The 19586-nt window shown below is 39.1% G+C and overlaps 1 protein-coding gene across 1 annotated transcript; it reads left to right on the top strand.

Annotated features, from left to right (window-relative positions):
* Nucleotides 1–3211: 3211 nt before the first annotated feature.
* On the top strand, nt 3212–19549 carry psat1 (phosphoserine aminotransferase 1). The gene is made up of 9 exons (XM_053674243.1): nt 3212–3388; nt 13685–13745; nt 13840–13909; nt 14794–14999; nt 16442–16614; nt 16734–16903; nt 18013–18141; nt 18634–18771; nt 18936–19549. Exons 1-9 carry the CDS (start codon nt 3332–3334, stop codon nt 19054–19056), a joined length of 1125 nt encoding a protein of 374 aa, XP_053530218.1. The 5' UTR covers nt 3212–3331; the 3' UTR covers nt 19057–19549.
* The last annotated feature ends 37 nt before the right edge of the window (nt 19550–19586 follow it).

Genomic DNA, 19586 nt, shown 5'->3' with positions numbered 1-19586 from the left:
AAGGCTGTTTTTTTCACGAGATATTGGAGTCAAGGGAATCTGCCTATAACCCTTAGTTAAATCCAGTGAATAAAAGTGAGCCGTGCAACAGATCAAGCATTTCATCAATTCAAGGCACTGGATATACGACAAATTTAGGCACCGCGTTGAAGTCCACACAAAAATGGACCGACCCGTCGGCACCAAGACCACCAGGCTGATCCATTCACTGTGGGACTCTTCAATTACCCCCATGTCGAGCACAGTCTTGAGTTCATCCCAAACCACATTTTTCTTGTGTGCAGAGAGCCGGTATGGGCGACTGCATACGACCGCTTTAACCTGTCACTGTCCACTCAGGACATTGTTCTTTTCACAAAAGAGGACATCCAGGTGTTACATCTGTAACTAGTGTTTCCTCCATCAGTACTGTCTCACCTGTTGATCCTGAAGCAGTTATGCAGAGTTATGTTGATGAAGTCGATTTTTACAGTGAATACACTAATGGATAATTATCTCTCCTGACAAGGGTTCAAAACTGCTGAACATACAGTATTAATGCATGTAGGCATTCTTCTTTTATAGACTGTACCTTAACATACTTATTGCAAAAATGTTTTCTGAGGTAGCACCAAGAGGTGCAACAGCAGTTTATGAGCTTTAAAGTTTGTTTTGTGACATAAAATCTTTTGTAGATGATAGAAAGAATGATTAAAAAAATTCTGTCTGGTACATTTTTCCTGACTTAAGGGGGAGTGAAGAAGCACAGTGAACCTTAACCTTAACATGTTAAATCTTAACACTTTTCCACAGTACATGTACAAATACAGAGACCTAACAAGATTAATGTATGTGGGCCAAGTTTCATAATGTGAAGAAACCATTTATCAAAGTCCACCTTACGCCTTTCTTACCCTACCCACTAATTTAATAAAGCATAGTGTGGTTTACTAAATGAAACATTAATTCAGATACCAGACATGGAGCAGTTTAACAAAAGTAACTATATATACCAAGCTAACTTACAAAATTAAGAAGTGTGTATGAATAAACTGACTGTTCAGATGGCCAAAACATTTAGAAGATGAGTTTGTATCTGCAAATGAAAATATTTTTGTTTCTTTTCCCTTTTACTGATCCTTTCTGTAAAACTGCAAGACACCTGACACATTTCATGGTAACCATTTTAAAAATCACATTTCTTCTCCCTTTCAAATGTATTTCCTTTCAAGATTTTACAGTTCCGCACTACATAGAGAAGAGATTTCATGGTCAAATTCTGTCATTAAAGCTTGTATGTATTTATCTACTTCTAAACGCTGGAAGGAACAAGCTTAGAGTTGTTAAATTATTACATGTAATAGTTTAACTGTTAGTGCCATTACTCATGTGTCCACAGTCCCATAGTTAGCAATTAGCCATACAGTGGGTTCAATGTCTGGATCACAAGCCTCAAGGCAGGCCATCAGGGGCAGTGCTACTACAGTGCAGCTGGTCTGTCCCAAACGCCAGGTTCCTCCTGCTCCCGGCTGTTTCTGCTTTGACTTAACAGTACCCAGAAGAGATTGGAGAACTCCAATGTCCTGGTATTCCAATGTATCAATTTATATATACCACCCCAATTCCAAAAAAGTTGGGACGCTGGGTAAAATGTAAATAAAAACAGAATGCAGTGATTTGCAAATCTCATGCACCCATACGTTATTCACAATAGAACATAGAAAACATATCAAATGTTTAAACTGAGGAAATCTACCATTGTTATAAGGAGTTCTTATTTGATTTACTATAGACTTCTTGTCAACTAAAACCAATCTGGTCATTCTCTCGCATGGTGTTTCAGCTTTCAGACCCTCTGCTCACAATATGGTTTATTTATTTATTTATTTTTTCACACCGTTCTGTGTGTGAAAATCCCAGGAGATCAGCCATTTCTGAAATATTAAACCAGCACATCTAGCACCAACAACCATGCCACAGTTAATTTTTTCCCCAGTCTGATGTTTGATGTGAACATTAACTGAAGCTCTTGACCTGTATCTGCGTGATTTTTTGCACTCTGCTGCCACGTGATTGGCTGATTGGATAACTGCATAAATGAGCAGGTGTACCTATTAAAGTGGATGGTGAGTGTATATGTATATATCCTTCTGAATCTGTGCAGCAAGTTACACTACTGTGATTTGAAACCACACAGCAAAGGTTTCCTTGTTTTTTGTGACATTATGACATCACATGACATATCACTAAACAGCAAAATGATCATCTGAAAGTACTTTGTTTTACTTAAGGAGCTTTAATCATTTTAAATAATCATATCGGTACTGAAGTGATCTAGTTTTTGTACCCTGGATGAAGTGCCTAGCCGTGCACAAATTTGCATGTTTACATTGTGTGAGAGTTAACAGTGAAACTAATTCCCTATAGCATGTGTAGGCTGTCAGCAAAAACACTCAGTCTTTGTATCATCTACAAAATCTTACAAGTTCACTGTAAGCAACTTGGATAAAAACATAGGTTCATTGATATTTCAGCTGTTACCCATTATTTGCCTTATGTTCAAGGAAAGACTTATATTTACGGTATGTTATATTTGCAGTACATGCCTTCTGTACCTGTATAGATGGACGGAGTCTGTGATTTTGGGCTGAGTGTCTTGAGGAGAGATAATAAAACATATTCAGGGGCTATTCATTCATTCATTTTCCATATCTGCAGTAGATTTTGATCCTGATGAGGTTGTGCACTAACTAGGGTTTGGTGCAGAAGACCCTACAAAACATACTTATTATTCATCAGAACCAGAGTTATTACATAACTAATAGAATTAGACTTATTCATATTAGTCTATATAATATTTTAAGATTTTAATTTCCAGTTCTCTCTTCAATGATGTCCTTTCCTGCTTTTTTTTTAAATGAAAGAACAGTTCGATTCTGTCTAAACCAGCTGTTTTATCCTGACAAACACAGTAATGGTTCATTTAACGCAATCCCGCATGTCTGCATGTCCTGTGACGTGGAGAAGAAAACCGAGGCCGGTTTTTGTTTTTTGTTCATGTGGCACATTTTACGCTATATTACCCTAAACAAGTGATCACGTTCTAGTGGCGTGAAGAGAAAAGCCAATCACGTTCCTCGCTCAAAACAGACATCCAATCAGAAGTTGAGAACTGGGGAGCGGCCAATAGCAAGACCGGTAAAAAAAAAATACTGGGCGTGCACAATCAAGCTGTAATCAAGAGTCGCACGCCCGGAAGCGTGAGTGTCTGAGATTGAGCATCTGGACATAATCAGTAGTTTTATCAGCTCTACAAGTTCTACATCTTCTCCCATAACACACTGTTTGCACAATGGAAACGAAGAAGGTTTTAAACTTTGGTGCAGGACCGGCGAAACTTCCACAACCTGTAAGTGTCTTCCTCCACTTTTTATTTATTTATTAATATTACCCCCCCCCAAATATATTTATTTATTTCTGTATTTATTTGAATGTCATTCTTTCCCCATCCTCTGTACTGAATTACCTAGCTGAAACAGTTTTGCTGCTCGTTTGGAAACGGAAGTAAGGTTTACTGCAGACCGGTTTGTTTGTAGGTGAGCTGTGCAGAAAACATAGTATGAAGAGAGAAGTAAACACGAGCCGTTATTGGACAGTTCCCATTCACTCAGTGGTGATATTGCATCAGACACACGTTCATTTTCTTTTAATTGTCTTGACACGAAAAGAAATAACCTCAGCGTTTTTCCCCTCAGGATTTGGTGGTAGATTAACACCAGTTATCTGTGTCTCGGCTCACGTTTAGAGCGTTAAATTACTTTCACACTGCAACGGAAGCCAGAAGCATTTAAATCGCAGCTCTCGCGCATCTTTCCGCGCACTCAGCTGCGTCACGGCATCGAGCGCGAGGGGTTTACATAACCTGCGGCGCACTTTGGCAGGGTGTAGCTGCTCCATCAGGTACAGAGACACTTTATCAGGGTGTAGCTGCTCCATCAGGTACAGAGACACTTTATCAGGGTGTAGCTGCTCCATCAGGTACAGAGACACTTTATCAGGGTGTAGCTGCTCCATCAGGTACAGAGACACTTTATCAGGGTGTAGCTGCTCCATCAGGTACAGAGACACTTTATCAGGGTGTAGCTGCTCCATCAGGTACAGAGACACTTTATCAGGGTGTAGCTGCTCCATCAGGTACAGAGACACTTTATCAGGGTGTAGCTGCTCCATCAGGTACAGAGACACTTTATCAGGGTGTAGCTGCTCCATCAGGTACGGAGACACTTTATCAGGGTGTAGCTGCTCCGTCAGGTACAGAGACACTTTATCAGGGTGTAGCTGCTCCACCTATTAGAGCGACACATTTGATGCATTAACAATATAGGATTTTTTAAATGTACTTAAGCCCCCCCCCCCCCCCCCCCCCCTGCCCCTTTTCATAATTAGCTTCTTGCTGCTATCTATAACTTCTGTGGTGAATTTACCGCTTACTACAGGAGTCTCTACTGACGGAGCCATGTGTAAATATGATCCACTGTAGTTATGTTGTTCGACTAGTCTGCATGAATTTCTCGTAAGCCCAGTGCATACATGGACATGAAATGTCCTGTTTTTGTGCCAGAGAAAGATGGCCCCAATAAAGCAAAACTGAAAGTATTAGTCCAGTAGGAGTTATTTTGCTTTGGCAAGGTGTAGTTGCTCCACCAAATACAGCACTTATTTGATGCATTAACAATATTTAATTAGTTTTATGTACATAACCCTCCATCGCCTTTTTTTTCATACAACCCCAATTCTGAAATTGACATATTGTGACATACACATTGACAGGGTGTAGCTGCTCCATCAGATACTGTGACACTTTGGCAGGGTGTAGCTGCTCCATCAAATACAGAGACACTTTGGCAGGGTGTAGCTGCTCCATCAAATACAGAGACACTTTGGCAGGGTGTAGCTGCTCCATCAGATACTGTGACACTTTGGCAGGGTGTAGCTGCTCTGTCAGATATTTACCACTTACTACAAAAGTTTCTGACTACTAAAGTCACAAACTCTCCCTCCCCAACCCCCTTCTCCAGCTGAGAGATTTTGGATTTTATTTAAATATACTATTTAACAAAGATAATTGATGTCTTGGGATTGCGTCATCCGTTAGTATAAAATTCTCACATTTAAATCTCACTTATTTACACATGGTCCTGGAAGTAGCACGTTTGACTTGTCTGGGGTTTGCTTAAGCAAAGTGAGGTTGATGGTGGGGTTAATTGAATTTGTGTGACCTATTAAATTTCTCTTAATGTGATCAAATTTGGTATTAAGTTTGTTGAGATTGTGAATGCTTTCTTACCGAATCAGAGAAACGTAGTGATGTGTTGGAAGGCTCTTTACACAAAGTGGGCATGAGTGGTACCAGGATCTCAAAGATCGGTATGTTGCTGCAAACCGTTTGGGAACCAAACGTGAACTATTGAAAGCTTACAAATTTTCCCTCATTTTTACTACCTTTTCCTCCTGTTAACTATTCATGTACTAACATGGTGATGTGGCTAAGGCAGAGCCATGTCTAAATATAACCCACTGTAGTTATGTTGTTCCACTAGTCTGTATGAATTTCTCGTAAGTGCATACATGGAGATGAAATATTCTGTTTTTGTGTCAGAGAATCATAGCCTCAATAAAGTCAAAGTGAAAGTATTAGTCCAGTAGGAGATGTTGTTGTTGTTTTAATGCACTTTGGCAGGGTGTAGCTGCTCCACCCAATACAGTGACACTTATTTGGTGCATTACTGCAATTCCATGTAATTGTCAACCTTACCTTTTAAAAATAAAGTTCTTAAAATAAAGTTATTTATAAGTTGTCCATTTAGGTCTGTATTTTCCTGCATTAACGTACTGTAATAGAAATTTCACGGAAATTGCCACGTTTATCCCCCACATGAGGTGTGCCCCGATACCAAAAGAACATTTTCAACCAGCCATATTTCGTGTTTTTGAAAAGACGGTTCAAAAACCTATTAAAAAAATAAATAAATAAATAACCTTTTATATTAACAATAAGCATTTTGCAGAAAGATGGACAAATGTCTGAGAAATAAATACGCTCACTTTGTCATAACAGCGACTCCTTTTGAATGTATAAGTGCTATATTTAGGACGTCACGGCGCTTCAATGCTGCGTCACATTATATCATATAATAATTACTAATACAAATAACTTAAAACTTCCTGGACGAAGCTAAATTATGTCCATGCTAATTATGATCAAGAACTCCCCTCCCTTCTTTGCTCTGCGCAACCATAATAACGCGTTACGGACGTGACCGTCACGGACGCTTCATATTAAATCGTATGCACCGGCGCACATTTCTTCACCCAGGTGCTGCAGCGCGCATCGTCTTCAACCAGTCCAAGAGAACCCATGTCACACCCGTCTTCATCTCCCTCCACTGGCTTCCTGTAGTTGCCCGCATCAAGTTCAAGGCCTTGATGCTCACCTACAAGACCTTGTCAGGAATAGCACCCTCCTACCTCAACTCTCTCCTGAAGGCCTACGTTCCCTCTCGCAACCTGCGATTAATTAGCGACCGATGTTTAGCAGTTCCAACACAGCGTGGCGCAAGGTCCCTTTCCAAAACCTTCACACTAACTGTTCCTCAGTGGTGGAATGCACTTCCAATCTCAATCCGGACCGCAGAATCTCCCACCATCTTCAAAAACAGCTAAAGACCCACCTCTTCCGTCAACACCTAACCAACTCATAATTAAAAAAAAAAAAAAAAAATGCACTTACACCTCTACTCTGCACTTTGCTTCTTCTGGAATTCAATTACCAGATGTCGTATGGTAGCACTTCTTGTATTGTTCTCTGCTTGATATCGCTTTGCTTGTATCTTTCTCATTTGTAAGTCGCTTTGGATAAAAGCGTCTGCTAAGTGAATAAATGTAATGTAATGTAATGCTGCAGTTAGATGACCGATTGTATTACTGCCATCTGTGTCTGGCTTACTGTATATCAGAACATTGTAGAAATGTAATGAATTCATTTGTTCTAGTAACATATAAGCAATGAAATTCTAACAACAACGAGAACATGGGGATTTACAGATCACTACAATGTTCTTGTTCTTATAGGGTTCGAATGAATGCGAGTGTGTCTGAGAGAGGGGGAGAGAGAGATGAACAGGCGTGTACATATTTTCACTCCTCTGATCGCTTACATCCCACCTTAAACGATGTACAGAACTGTAGTTATGTTGTTTGACTAGTCTAGACTACTTTTGGCTCCAATAAACCCAAAGTGAAAGTATTAGTTCAGTAGGAGTTGTTGTTGTTGGTTAACGTACCTTGGCAGGGTGTATCTGCTCCACCCAATGTAGCGACACTTATTTGATGCGTTAACAATATTTAATAATTTTTTTTTATGTACTTAACCCCCCCCCGTCAACTTATTTTCATAATTAGCTTCTTACTGCTATCTATAATTTCTGCGGTGAATTTACCACTCAATACAAAAGTCACAATTTTTGAGAGATTTCCTAATAAAAAAATGTTCTGCCGTTTTGTTCTAGACGATTTGAGGGACTGTTTGGTAGAGGTCACATCAAGCCCACAGTACCTGTCAGAATTGGCCATCTGTTTTACCCAGCTTTACCCGAACCACAGCAACTGAACTGACTTCTTTCCTGCTCACTCAGCCTCTTTGTGCCCGAGTGTGAACAGAACCGCGTCGTTAGCATGGGAAAGCTAAACTGCATCAGAGAAAGATGTTTTGCTGCCATTTTCCAAAGTCAGACAGCACAGGTTTTTAAGGGTTTATAGGACTCCAAAATAGGCTAAACATGGAGTTTATTTCTGTCGAGTTTATTTTCGACATATTTATGGTAATCGTCTAAAATTCAGAGGACATACGCGCCTAAAAATAAAACTTCCTACAATGTGAACATTTAATAGTACAGTGTGATAATTTTACTTTTTTGCTAGAAAGTTCCTCTTGCCAATTAAAAACCTACAGGCGTGTTAAAAACGGCAACCGCTCATTTGATTCTGCCAAAAATGTTTATTTTAAATGTACTTGCTGAGTAACACGTTCTGATGATGATCTCAGCCAGAAAGGTCTGAAGATCATTAACATCTTACTAAATGACACTAAGCAGTGAAATGAACGTCGGGGCACTTGGGCCGTTTTTCTTTGTCTCCACAAAACGTGTTTGAAAGTTTGTGGGATTATCATCGACTATATTTACATGCACATCAACTTCCTGATATTAATTGGAATTTGTAAAAATTTGTATACCACTTTTAAGTCATCATGTAAACGTTGGAATCTGATTCTGTCCGATTTTGATTCCCCAAATTCTGATTCCCACCCCTGGTGCATGCATGTTTCTATTTATTTATTTATTTGTTGCGTGTAAACAGCTTATTCGGAAACACATGCGCATGCTCAGTCTGCGAGGAATTGTGGGTAGCAGCGGCAGCATCTCGAATCTCCTGGGGAGTAACAGCGGGAAAGGAAAAGCGCATGTGTAGAGCAGCATACTTACAACAACCATATATACCGGAATATCCCAATGCCTGTACGCATATATAAACATCGTATTTGGAATATGGCTGCGATCTGGAAATATAGACCTTACATGGTAACCAGGAGATGAACTGACTAGGTTTTGAAGTTGATCCAAACAGGTTCAAGGTCACAGCAAGGTTTAATGTCTGAATTGGTTTTTCTTCAGTAGCTCCTTTCTCGTGTTAGGGGTATTTCTGGTATCTGAATTAGTAACGAGAAGAACTTGGCTCGTTTGTGGCGGAGGTGTAGAGTCCTGCTTGTGTTTTATTGCATCACTACTGAGCTGAAAACGAAGCTGATCTTTTCAATGGAACAAATATATTTATTTAAGGGACTGCTGAAAAACTAGCGAAACTATGTGTGACATTATTTATTTACGTTATGTCTCGTTAGTTAAAATTATTACTTACTTTGTGCTGTCATTACTGACCTATTGACACTCGAATCCTGTTTCGGTTCAAAGCCCCACATCTGAAATGATTGGATTTAAGATAGCTGAACTCGGTTACGTCTTGATGAACAGTTCAGTTCAATTTGATTTGTATACCACTTTTATCATTGGGATTGTCAGAGAGCAGCTTACCAGAAATCCAGATGTGGATTTAGATCCTTAATGAGCAAGAGGAGAGAGTGGCAAGAAGAAATACCGTGAGACGACACGAGGAAGGAGCCTCGACGGGAACCAGACTCGGAAGAGATGAGTCGGTGTCATGTGGTCGTATATTCTGGTTCTAGTTAGGACTCTTGCAGCTGCATTCTGGACTGACTGGAGTTTTTTTATGCTCCTACTGGAACATCCAGACAGTAAGGCATTGCAGTAATCTAATCTAGAGGTGACGAATGCATGAACTAGTATTTCCGCATCATGTAGTGACAATATGTTTCTTATCTTAGAAATATTTCTGAGATGAAAGAAGGCTATCCTAGTAATATTATCTACATGAGCATCAAATGATAGGCTGGAGTCAATAATCACACCGAGGTCTTTAACTGCTGTACATGATGAAACGGAAAGACCATCCAGAGTTACTATGTGATCAGAAAGCTTACTTCTAGGTACACTTTGTCCTAGTACAAGTACTTCTGTCTTATCAGCATTAAGTAAAAGGAAGTTAATAAGCATCCAATGTCTAATGTCCTTTACACAATCCTCAACCTTACTAAGCTTCTGTCCTGTCTAAGTGCTTCACTGAAACATACAACTGTGTATCATCAGCATAACAGTGGAAGCTAATTCCATGTTTACGAATAATTTGACCTAGGGGTAGCATATATAAAGTAAAAATCAGTGGGCCTAAAACAGAACCTTGTGGAACTCCAAATTTAACCTCCGTACGCGTGGAGAAATCACCATTTACATCTACGAACTGATAACGATCGGTCAAACAAGACATGAGCCAGGAGAGGACTGTTCCCTTAATACCAACAACATTTTCTAATCTATCAAGGAGAATAGTATGATTTAATAGTATCAAAAGCTGCACTAAGGTCGAGTAACACAAGCAGCGAGACACAACCCTGATCAGAGGCCAGTAGAAGGTCGTTTACTACTTTAACCAGCGCTGTCTCTGTGCTATGATGAGGTCTAAATCCTGACTGAAACATTTCATGAATGTTGTTCCTATGCAAGTACGAGCATAACTGCTGTGCTACAACCTTCTCTAAGATCTTGGAGGTGAAGGGGAGATTTGATATTGGCCTATAGCTGGACAGTTGAGAGGGATTCACCTTTAACTTGTTCATTTTTGGTCTTGCACAGCAATTTCTGCCCTCAAGCTTTGTTTCTTGCATTTCTTGATGACTGATTTAGTATCACATCTTTTATACAAAGTACAGATTGGTCTACAGGGTGTCCCGAAAGACTCCATACATAGTGGAAGTTAAAATGTTTTTAGCTAAATGTCTTCTAAAATTGTTCATACTTCGTTTATATGATGGGGAAAAAATTCAGATAGACTTTAAGAATGCCTTTGACAAAAGAAGAATGTATTGAAATCATTCTGGATCAGGAAGCTGTCACAAGGTGGCGACGGACGTGCAGTTACATGCATAACACCAGATGTGTTAACACAAGTTCATAGTGAGTGGAAGAGATGACTCTTAGTCAATGGAAATGTCAATCATGTAGCGTAAATAAGTGTGAAGTTCCCCTACATATGGAGACTTGTGGGACACCCTGTATTTCCTGTATTCAGCTTCTCAATTTTCAAACCTGTCCATGAGGCCCTCCAGTGTTTGTAATTGTCACAGCATCAGTTTATTTCTGAAGTTCCACCACAAGCATGTCTGATTTGACTAATCAGTGTCTAAGTTCAATCAGGTACACAGATGATGCAGTTTTACAAATACAGTATGCAGAGGTTACCTTGACAGGTAATATCAGAGGTGCCTCGAGGAAGCTTGTGGAAACAAAGAGGTACAGTAGTGTTAAAAAAAAAAAAAATCGATCTTTTCGGAAAACCAACACTTTTATTGCATTAGTATACATTTGCATGCATGTCAATTTTATATATATATTTCATTCATTCATTCATTCATTCATTCATTTATATTTTATGCCTCCACCACTAGGTGGAACTGGTCCGATTTTGGAAATGATCCAATCAGGCTCAAGGTCACAGCAAGATCAAATGCCTGAAATTGTGTTTTCTTCAATATCTTCCTGTTTGAAGTATATATTATGGGTATTTCAGGCAAACAAATTAGTAACAAGAAGGACAAGGTCTTGGAAGCTTTTTCTTAAGGTCCGTGGACAGGTACTAGACATACATTCTAGTGCAAAAGCTTGCATCCCTATATGACCATTTATCTACCAAAAATTATAAATGTACAGTATGATATTTTGACGCAATTGACAGAAAATAATTTGAAGACAAGAAGTTTTGCTATGACTCTCAGTCTCAAGCCCTGATTTAAAGGCTGTATATGACATCTGAAAGAGTTCCAGCAGACCTGTCAGGAGGAATGAGGCTATATATTACAGCTGAGTGGACCCATTTGTTGCTCAGAGCATAGAGGACATTTTATTTATTTTATTTTTAAAAAACTTTTCTGTGACCGGTTATTTCAGTCCAATCAGTTATGATTCATATGGATTTGCTCACCGATATTTTTTATTTTTAAAATTTTATTTATTTATTTATTTCTAGTGCCCAAAATGCTGTCTGTTAATGTTGCTGTTAAAGAATACTTAAGCCATGTAAAAACATAGCAAATAATCATTGGTCCTTTTGTGCTGTTTTCTAAAATGCTTAAGTTTTCCAAATGCTTTGGAAACTTGTCGCTTATCATTGATGTCACATTTGTTGCCCAGAATCATCTTCTCTACGTCTGCTGATGCATGCTCTTCTATGTTTCTAATCCAATTCTTGATGTTGTCGAAGGACTTTTCATTGGTGATGTCATACACCAGCATAATGCCCATAGCGACAGTGTTCAGCAAATCATTGAACTCAATGACTCAAACACTGACCTGCCACATGAGAGATGAATTTGTTATTGCATGCATATGTTATTCAGGTATTTATATAAATAAATATAATTTTTTTTAAAAACCCAGATGGATAAACATAGAATTTTAACATGCATCAATTCTGTGAAAATCATGAAGCTGTTTATGCGTGTAAATGGAAATTAAATGCTCTATTTTGCACATTTCAGTTTTGTGGCTTGAAACCGCAAAGGCCGTCAGCAGGAACTAAATGAAAGCAACGACTCGATGCATGCCCAATACCAATTGTTTCAGCTTTGGGACTGAATCGTTTGTGAATGAAAGAGGCTGGAGGTGGTTGTAAAGAGCCTGCTTATAATGCCTCTCAATGGGGCTCAATGGGGCTTCTTCCCCAAGTGTGGGCCTCATGCATTCTGCTGAGATGTTCAGTCCTGTGTCCTACTGGTCCTTCTTTATACACAGCCAGACATCAAAACAGGCCTGTGAGAAACAGTGCACACAAATATTTATTGTATTGTAGAGGGAAACCTGACATCTTTCAAAATTCTGCAAATTTTATACTGCATTTAATAAAAATCAGAGCATTTTGTGCCCACTGTAACAAAGTCTCAAGCAAAAGGCTTTAAATAGTTTAAGTCCCTGTGAAGTGCCTTGAAACGCGCAGCGTTGTTCGATATGTTTCGATGAAACAAAGTCATGGCGAGACATATCGTGTGGCTCCTCCCCCTTTTTAAATAGCCAATAGCGTTTAATTTGCTTCACAGCCCAGGCTTATCCATACTTGATAGTTAGTACCATGGATTTTTATAATGTCAGGGGTGGGACACTTCAGACTCTAGAGAGCGTTTGATTGGACAAGCTGAAGTGCAGAATGATGTCATCAAAAGTGTTGACCCGTGTCGGTGCTAGAGAGAGACTAGAAATGTGAATTTTGTCACTGTTTTGGGGCGCACTAGCTTGTAGATAACCTTAAGGATCACATGTTCATACGAGGTCAATTTTGATTTCACGGACTTTTGAGTGTGGCAAGAATTTCCACTCCCCTGCATTGTGATCATTTTTTCTCTTGAGCAAAGGCTGCTGGGTAAGTGCCACCCACGTATGCTGCTCAGCACTGCAGATTGAGTGCTTTAAAGTTTGTTACAAGTAGGTATTTAAAAATGCTGTATACAGGTCTTTAAATTGGATCAAGTTTTCATCTGCCCCCTGCACAGTCTGGGCTGTGGGTGTCTCTCCTATACCACCATGTCTCGGTTATCAAGCATCCAGTAATAACTAACCGAAACCTTCAGTTCCAGCTAGGAAGGACTTTTCTCTCCTTCACTACAAATTGTATTGCTGGTGCTCCACGACAGTGATCATGATTTATGACTCTTCTGGTAAACATCATATGAATATGGACATCACAAGGGGCGGGGCTGTGGCTCAGGTGCTAGAGCGGGTTGTCCACTAATCGTCTGAAGTGTCCTTGAACCCCGATGGCAAGCTAGCGCCTTACATGGCAGCTCTGCGACCATTGGTGTATGTGTGAATGGGTAAATAAGAACCAGTGTAAAGTGCTTTGCAGAACCGCTAAGGTTAAAAAAGCGCTATAAGTGCAGACAATTTACCATTTACATCAGAGAACACTATTGCTTTAAGGAGTTCCTGTACTAATTAATAAAAATGACTCTGGCTTTCCTTCCCAGGTTTTGATCCAGGCCCAGAGGGAACTGCTGGATTACGATGGTCTCGGGATTAGTGTCCTTGGTATGTAGCGTCGTTCATGTAAAATGAAATTGCATAGCGTGTGTGTGTGTGAGTGTGATGTGTGCTGACATTAATGATCCTTGTTTCTACCTAGAAATGAGCCACAGGACATCAGATTTTTCCAAGATCATCAACACAGCTGAAACTCTACTGCGTGAACTTCTGTAAGTAGTCAAACCTACAAAGGGGCCACTTGCATGTGAACTGAACCAGATGTGCAATAAACCATGTTGTACCACAGCGTCGTTTGAATTCTCAGTTGTGATTGCTCAGAACGTCTCTCGCTTAATACATTTTCGATGATGGTGGTTATGTCTGCTGCAATTCAGGTGTTTGGTCTAATGTGTTATTGTTTCTATAGTAACAGCTAATCCACCGTTCATATAAAAAAAAGTTCATATTTTATTAGAGACGGTTAATATCGTTGACATAATGAAGCGTTCTGTACGGAGACATTTCTTTTACGTTTACGGAACTGGTCTTTCATGGGATATGTTCAGGTGAGAGGACTTTGCCCTTTCTTGTTTCTTGGTAACGGGACAAGCTGCATTTAATTAATTGATTAATTAATTAACTAACTAACTAACTAACTAGATGAAACAATGACTTCATGGCTATTATTATAACGTAAGTGATAACAGGAATGAGTTTCACGGATATTCCACGGTGTTAATTGTAACGATGAGCATATGAAAATATGTTTTTGTTATTTGCTTAATACATTTAAAAAAAAAAAAAAAATGTTTTTAGCAAATCTCTTTTGCTGTAGTATCCGAGGAATTAAAACCCTTTGTGAAGTGCTGTTACAGGAAAATAAATCGCACTTCAGAGTGGAAAGAGTAACAACCGGCGACGATCGTTTGCCTATAGACGATGCCCCGTTATGTTCCTTACTTTATATCACTTTCCTTACTTTATATCACGAACACTTCATAAGTATATGCAGTTATAATATGGAAATGTAATATATGCACATGCCTTTATAATTTTCACGTTAAATGTGTCTTTATTGTCCTCTTTTTTCCTTCTTCCTACACTTTCCATACAGGAATATACCGGACAACTACAAGGTTTTGTTTCTGCAAGGTGGCGGTACGGGCCAGTTCAGTGCCGTTGCTCTGAATCTGATCGGTCTGAAGAAGGACCGTTGTGCAGATTATATCGTTACCGGAACCTGGTCTGCCAAGGCCGCCAAAGAGGCCGAGAAGTACGGCAAAGTGAACGTGGTACATCCGAAAGTGGACCGGTACACCGGTGAGTTATTCAGAACCTAGAGCATGGCCAGGTGCTGTTGAGCCGCAGTGTAAAATCAGGGTGTGAAGACAGACCAGTATGATGGTACACGGTCCTAGGAACATGTGAGCTGTGTATAGATTTAACAGTTTTTCATCCTTGTACATGTTCACGTCATGCAGTAAGAAATCATTCTGTCCATGTGGGGCTTAGCCCCCACTGTATTCCTGTTTTGTTTGGTTAAACCCCTAATGGATTACACTTAACCATGCCCATGACAACATCCTTTCTCAATAAGTCTCTGTCTCTCTGCAAGTGTTGTCAGGGAAATTTCTCCACAACCTTAACCCAGTGGGTTTTTTTCTAGACACCCCCCCCCCCCCCCCCCCCTCCAATTCTTTCTTCTGACAGTGAGTTGTGTGAAAAGTAGAATCTTTGACATGAATTTCAGAGTTTCTTAGTACTTGGTACGTCACTCTTTCTGCTTTAATGATGGGCTCGAGCGGGCACGGACTCCAGAAGTTTGTGTAAAACCTTACAGTCCATTTTTAAATCAAATCCATCGGAGTGTCGTCTGAACACGTGCTTCAACATAAGAGATTAGACATGAGGAAAATATAACTTTTTGTACAAAGTAGTTAACATGGTCAATATCACACACACACACACACACACACGCCTACATTTAAATAGAGACCTAGATATTGTGTAGATTCTTGAATATTAAGTACTCAATATATTGAACACTTTGCTTTCTTGTTTTAAATATTTTAAAATTTTCAAACCTTTTGTTTTTAATTCTGATCTTAAATGGGATTGGGGCTGGGGGGGAGTCGCACACTTTTGGGCCCCACTACTGTATAAACTCTGAAATTCACGAAAACATTTCAAAGTTTCTACTTTTCGTTCTAGTTGTTGCTAGTAATATAATTTGTAATGGAAATTTGTTGTATTAAATTGGAAAAGAATGCAAAATAGAAGCATTTTCACTAGTGCTCACACTTTAATAGGAACTCCTGCTTGTTTTTGGAGTTATCCAATCAGCCAACCATGTGGCTGCAGCACAATGCATCAGATCATACCGATACAGGTCAAGAGCTGCAGTTAATGTTCACATCGAACAGCATGATTGGGTTGAAAAAGTATGACGTCTGCGACTTTAGCCCTGGCATAGTTGTTGGTGCCAGATGCGCGGCTTTGAGTGTTTGGGCCACATTTTGAATAATGTATATGTAAAGCCTGTAAATATGCAGTATGTGTAAAGTGTCTAATTAAAGTGACAAAATGATTTATTCTTCATTCACTCCATGGGTAGATTTTATTGGATGTTCAGAACCACCCCCCACCCCCCCCCCCCCTCCTTTTACTCTTGTCATTTTGAATAAAAATTGGGATTAAGCTTAGCAGTTAATGCAAATTAATTCAGTATTCTTGTAAATGTAAAATGTTTCTCCTCCTTTTAGGGATCCCAGACAGCAGCAGCTGGTCACTGAACCCTTCAGCATCCTACGTCTACTACTGCTGCAACGAAACAGTCCACGGCATTGAGTTTAATTTCATTCCTGACACCAAGGGTGTGATTCTTGCCTGTGATATGTCGTCAAACTTCCTATCACAACCAGTCGATGTATCAAAGGTGATATATTTTTCCCATTGTTCAGGTTTGAAATTCGCTGCTGTTTTGTCTCGATCAACCCCCCCACCCCCCCCCACCCCCCAGTGGCTTAAATTTGTATTACTCTGTCTTGTTCCAAGTTCGGGCTAATATTTGCGGGCGCCCAGAAGAACGTGGGATGCGCAGGAGTCACTATTGTGATCATAAGGGAGGATCTGTTGGGGAAAGCTTTGAAGGAGTGCCCTCTTGTATTTGATTTCAAAGTGCAAGCTGAAAATAATTCCCTTCACAACACCCCACCTTGCTACAGGTAATACTTTATAAGCTTTGTTTTCCTGTTGAAATGTTTCTCAATAAAATTCATAGGAAATCTGTGTTTTTCATCAGCTGCAGTCACGTGGAAAGCCTGACGATGACATAAACATGAACTGCAGTAACCAAAGTACTTCTGATGTTCACTGATTCATATTCATTAGCCACTTTTTTTTTTTTTTTTTTTTTAATCCTGGGTAGGGTCGCAGAAATCAAAACAGCTAGATAGAAAACACCGTATTAACTGACTGGAGTTTTGTTGTTGGGTTTTTTAATTTATTTGTTTTTAAATGTATGTATTTGATCACAGAAATGAACGCAAACTCGAGCAATATTCGGAGTAGCTTGCCATTTTTCAAAATTACTTCAGATTTTCTACAGATTCGGGTCAAGGCGTGTCATGTGACGTCATCACGACACGCATTCGGCTAAAGCCCTCTTCGAATTCGCGTGCATCGAACATGAGTCCAGCTGGAAGGTCTCATTTACCAACAAACATCACTGAGAAAGACAAATAATTTTCTGCAAGAAAAGACAAAAAACTCTAGGAAATTAGGGGAAATTAACTTTTTTTTTTTTTATAGCAAGATGTAACTGATGTGACAAAACATCCTCTACATGATTGCCATTGCCATGTAAACGCACACTGAGTCGTCTCTCCTTCTCATGACGAGCTTGTGTGCGTGTAATCGCATGTCCATCGCAACCTCAGGACAGCTTCCCGATGCAGCCATGAGAATAATTTCAATAGAATTTCCCATATGTATGGGATACCTTGTCCTATTTTACATGAATACTATACATGTTGCATCTTCTCAGTCAATTGACTCATGACTCACCATCGTGTAACAAGACTCTAGCCGTCTCTGTGTATTTGCCACATTTCGAAGGAATTTCCTGCTTTCTGAGGCCTGTAGTATGTTTTGCGTAATACTTCTGATTAGTGTTGCTGCCTACAGAATCAGGCACAGCGTTGCACTGAGAAATTAGGTCTCAGTTGTAGGCCTCATTTTATAAACAGAATGATCATTCTCGTCATAAAAAATCGAGTTGCCATCAGACATAGCAGCTGCTCGTTTATTTCATTTTCTTCTTTTATTTTTATAGCATCTACATTGTGAAACTGGTCTTGGAGTGGATCAAGAGTAACGGCGGCACAGACTCCATGGATAAACTGAGCAAGCAGAAATCCTCCCTGATATACGACATCATCAACAGCTCCAATGGATTTTACTCGTTAGTATAAAAAAAGCGTATTTTAATTAAAAAAAACCTTTGAAATCTGTTTAATATTGTTTAGCACCAGTGAAGATACTCTTAAAAGGTTCTCAAAGCTGGATCAGAGTGCACATGGTTTTGTCATGGGGCTCAAATTTGGAGCTTTATTTTAACTGCTTCAGCTGCAGTGGAACTAATTATTGTATTATTGTCAGTTTAAAAAAAAATAAAAAATTCTAATGGTAAAACTTCTTGAACTTGGGAAAAATCAGGTGCATATTTTTAATAAATTGGTTAAAACATTATTATTATTATTATTATTATTATTATTATTATTATTATTATTATTATTATGAGTAATTGACATAAAAATGAGCATAAAATAACTGATTAGAACATTTTTCATTTAGTAAATTTTTGTTTCTTAAGTTTCACTAACGAGAAGTATCAGATGGGCTCTGAAAAATGTTCTAGCATTACTGAGAGCACGAGTGCATGTTCTTTCCTCAGATGTCCCATCGACGTCGGGTGCCGGAGTCGCATGAACATCCCGTTCCGCATTGGAAACAGTGAAGGAGACGAAGCCCTGGAAAAACAGTTCCTGGAAGGCGCTTCAAAACTTGGAATGATCTCATTAAAAGGACACAGGTAATACGTGTAACATGGACCGCAGTTTAAATGGCGTTGTACATATGAGTTTTGACCACGTTCGTTTTGGTTACCAGACTAGCTATAATAATCACTATAATAATAATCATCAGGTCACAAACCATCCCTGATTCAGTTTTAATTATTGTTTCTTCTTTTGACAGATCTGTTGGTGGAATACGAGCTTCTCTGTACAACGCGGTGACTTTGGAAGATACTCGAGCTCTCGCTGCGTACATGAAGGGGTTTCTAAATAAGCATCAGACTAATAAAATGGTTCATTAACCTACAAGTCATATTACCATGCAGCCTTAATCATTAATAATGTGGTGGTGGTGTTTTAAAAAAAAAAAATATATATATATATATTTTTTTTTTTTGGTAGTAATGTGATAACAGTGTATACTGTAGATGTCACTTTCCTTTTTGGTTAGCACTGTCTGTAGTGGCATTCCTGTAGCTGGGGAATAGTTGTTTCCTAATCTAATTTTACTGAGTATTAAACACTACATTATTGTGTCTTAAATTAATACTTGAATAGGTATTTGATAGTCACACTCCTCTGGCCAGGAACACTGTGTCTATTCATACTATTACTAGAAACATACTGTTCATACTGTCGAACAGGAAACTAATAATTGTGGTTTTAACAGTTAAAATGTAACCTTAATGCTCATATATGAAAATGATCTCTGTTTGTAGTAGATTATACGAGGACATTTATACACTCTCAAAATGGAACAGGATTTGGGAATTAAAAGGACTGCTGATAATTTCACGGGGCGTTTGTGAACTTTTTTATTCATTGACATTAC

Source organism: Ictalurus punctatus, chromosome 22, assembly GCF_001660625.3.
Source record: "Ictalurus punctatus breed USDA103 chromosome 22, Coco_2.0, whole genome shotgun sequence".
NCBI lineage: Eukaryota > Metazoa > Chordata > Actinopteri > Siluriformes > Ictaluridae > Ictalurus > Ictalurus punctatus.
This window is presented reverse-complemented; position numbering and strand designations above follow the sequence as displayed.

What these genes read in the sequence shown, in the direction of transcription:
- psat1 (XM_053674243.1), top strand. Translation starts at nt 3,332, where the DNA reads ATGGAAACGAAGAAGGTTTTAAACTTTGGTGCAGGACCGGCGAAACTT. An exon ending in TCTCGGGATTAGTGTCCTTG is followed by an intron (nt 13,746 to 13,839) that starts GTATGTAGCGTC and finishes GTTTCTACCTAG; the next exon opens with AAATGAGCCACAGGACATCA. An exon ending in AACACCCCACCTTGCTACAG is followed by an intron (nt 16,904 to 18,012) that starts GTAATACTTTAT and finishes TTATTTTTATAG; the next exon opens with CATCTACATTGTGAAACTGG.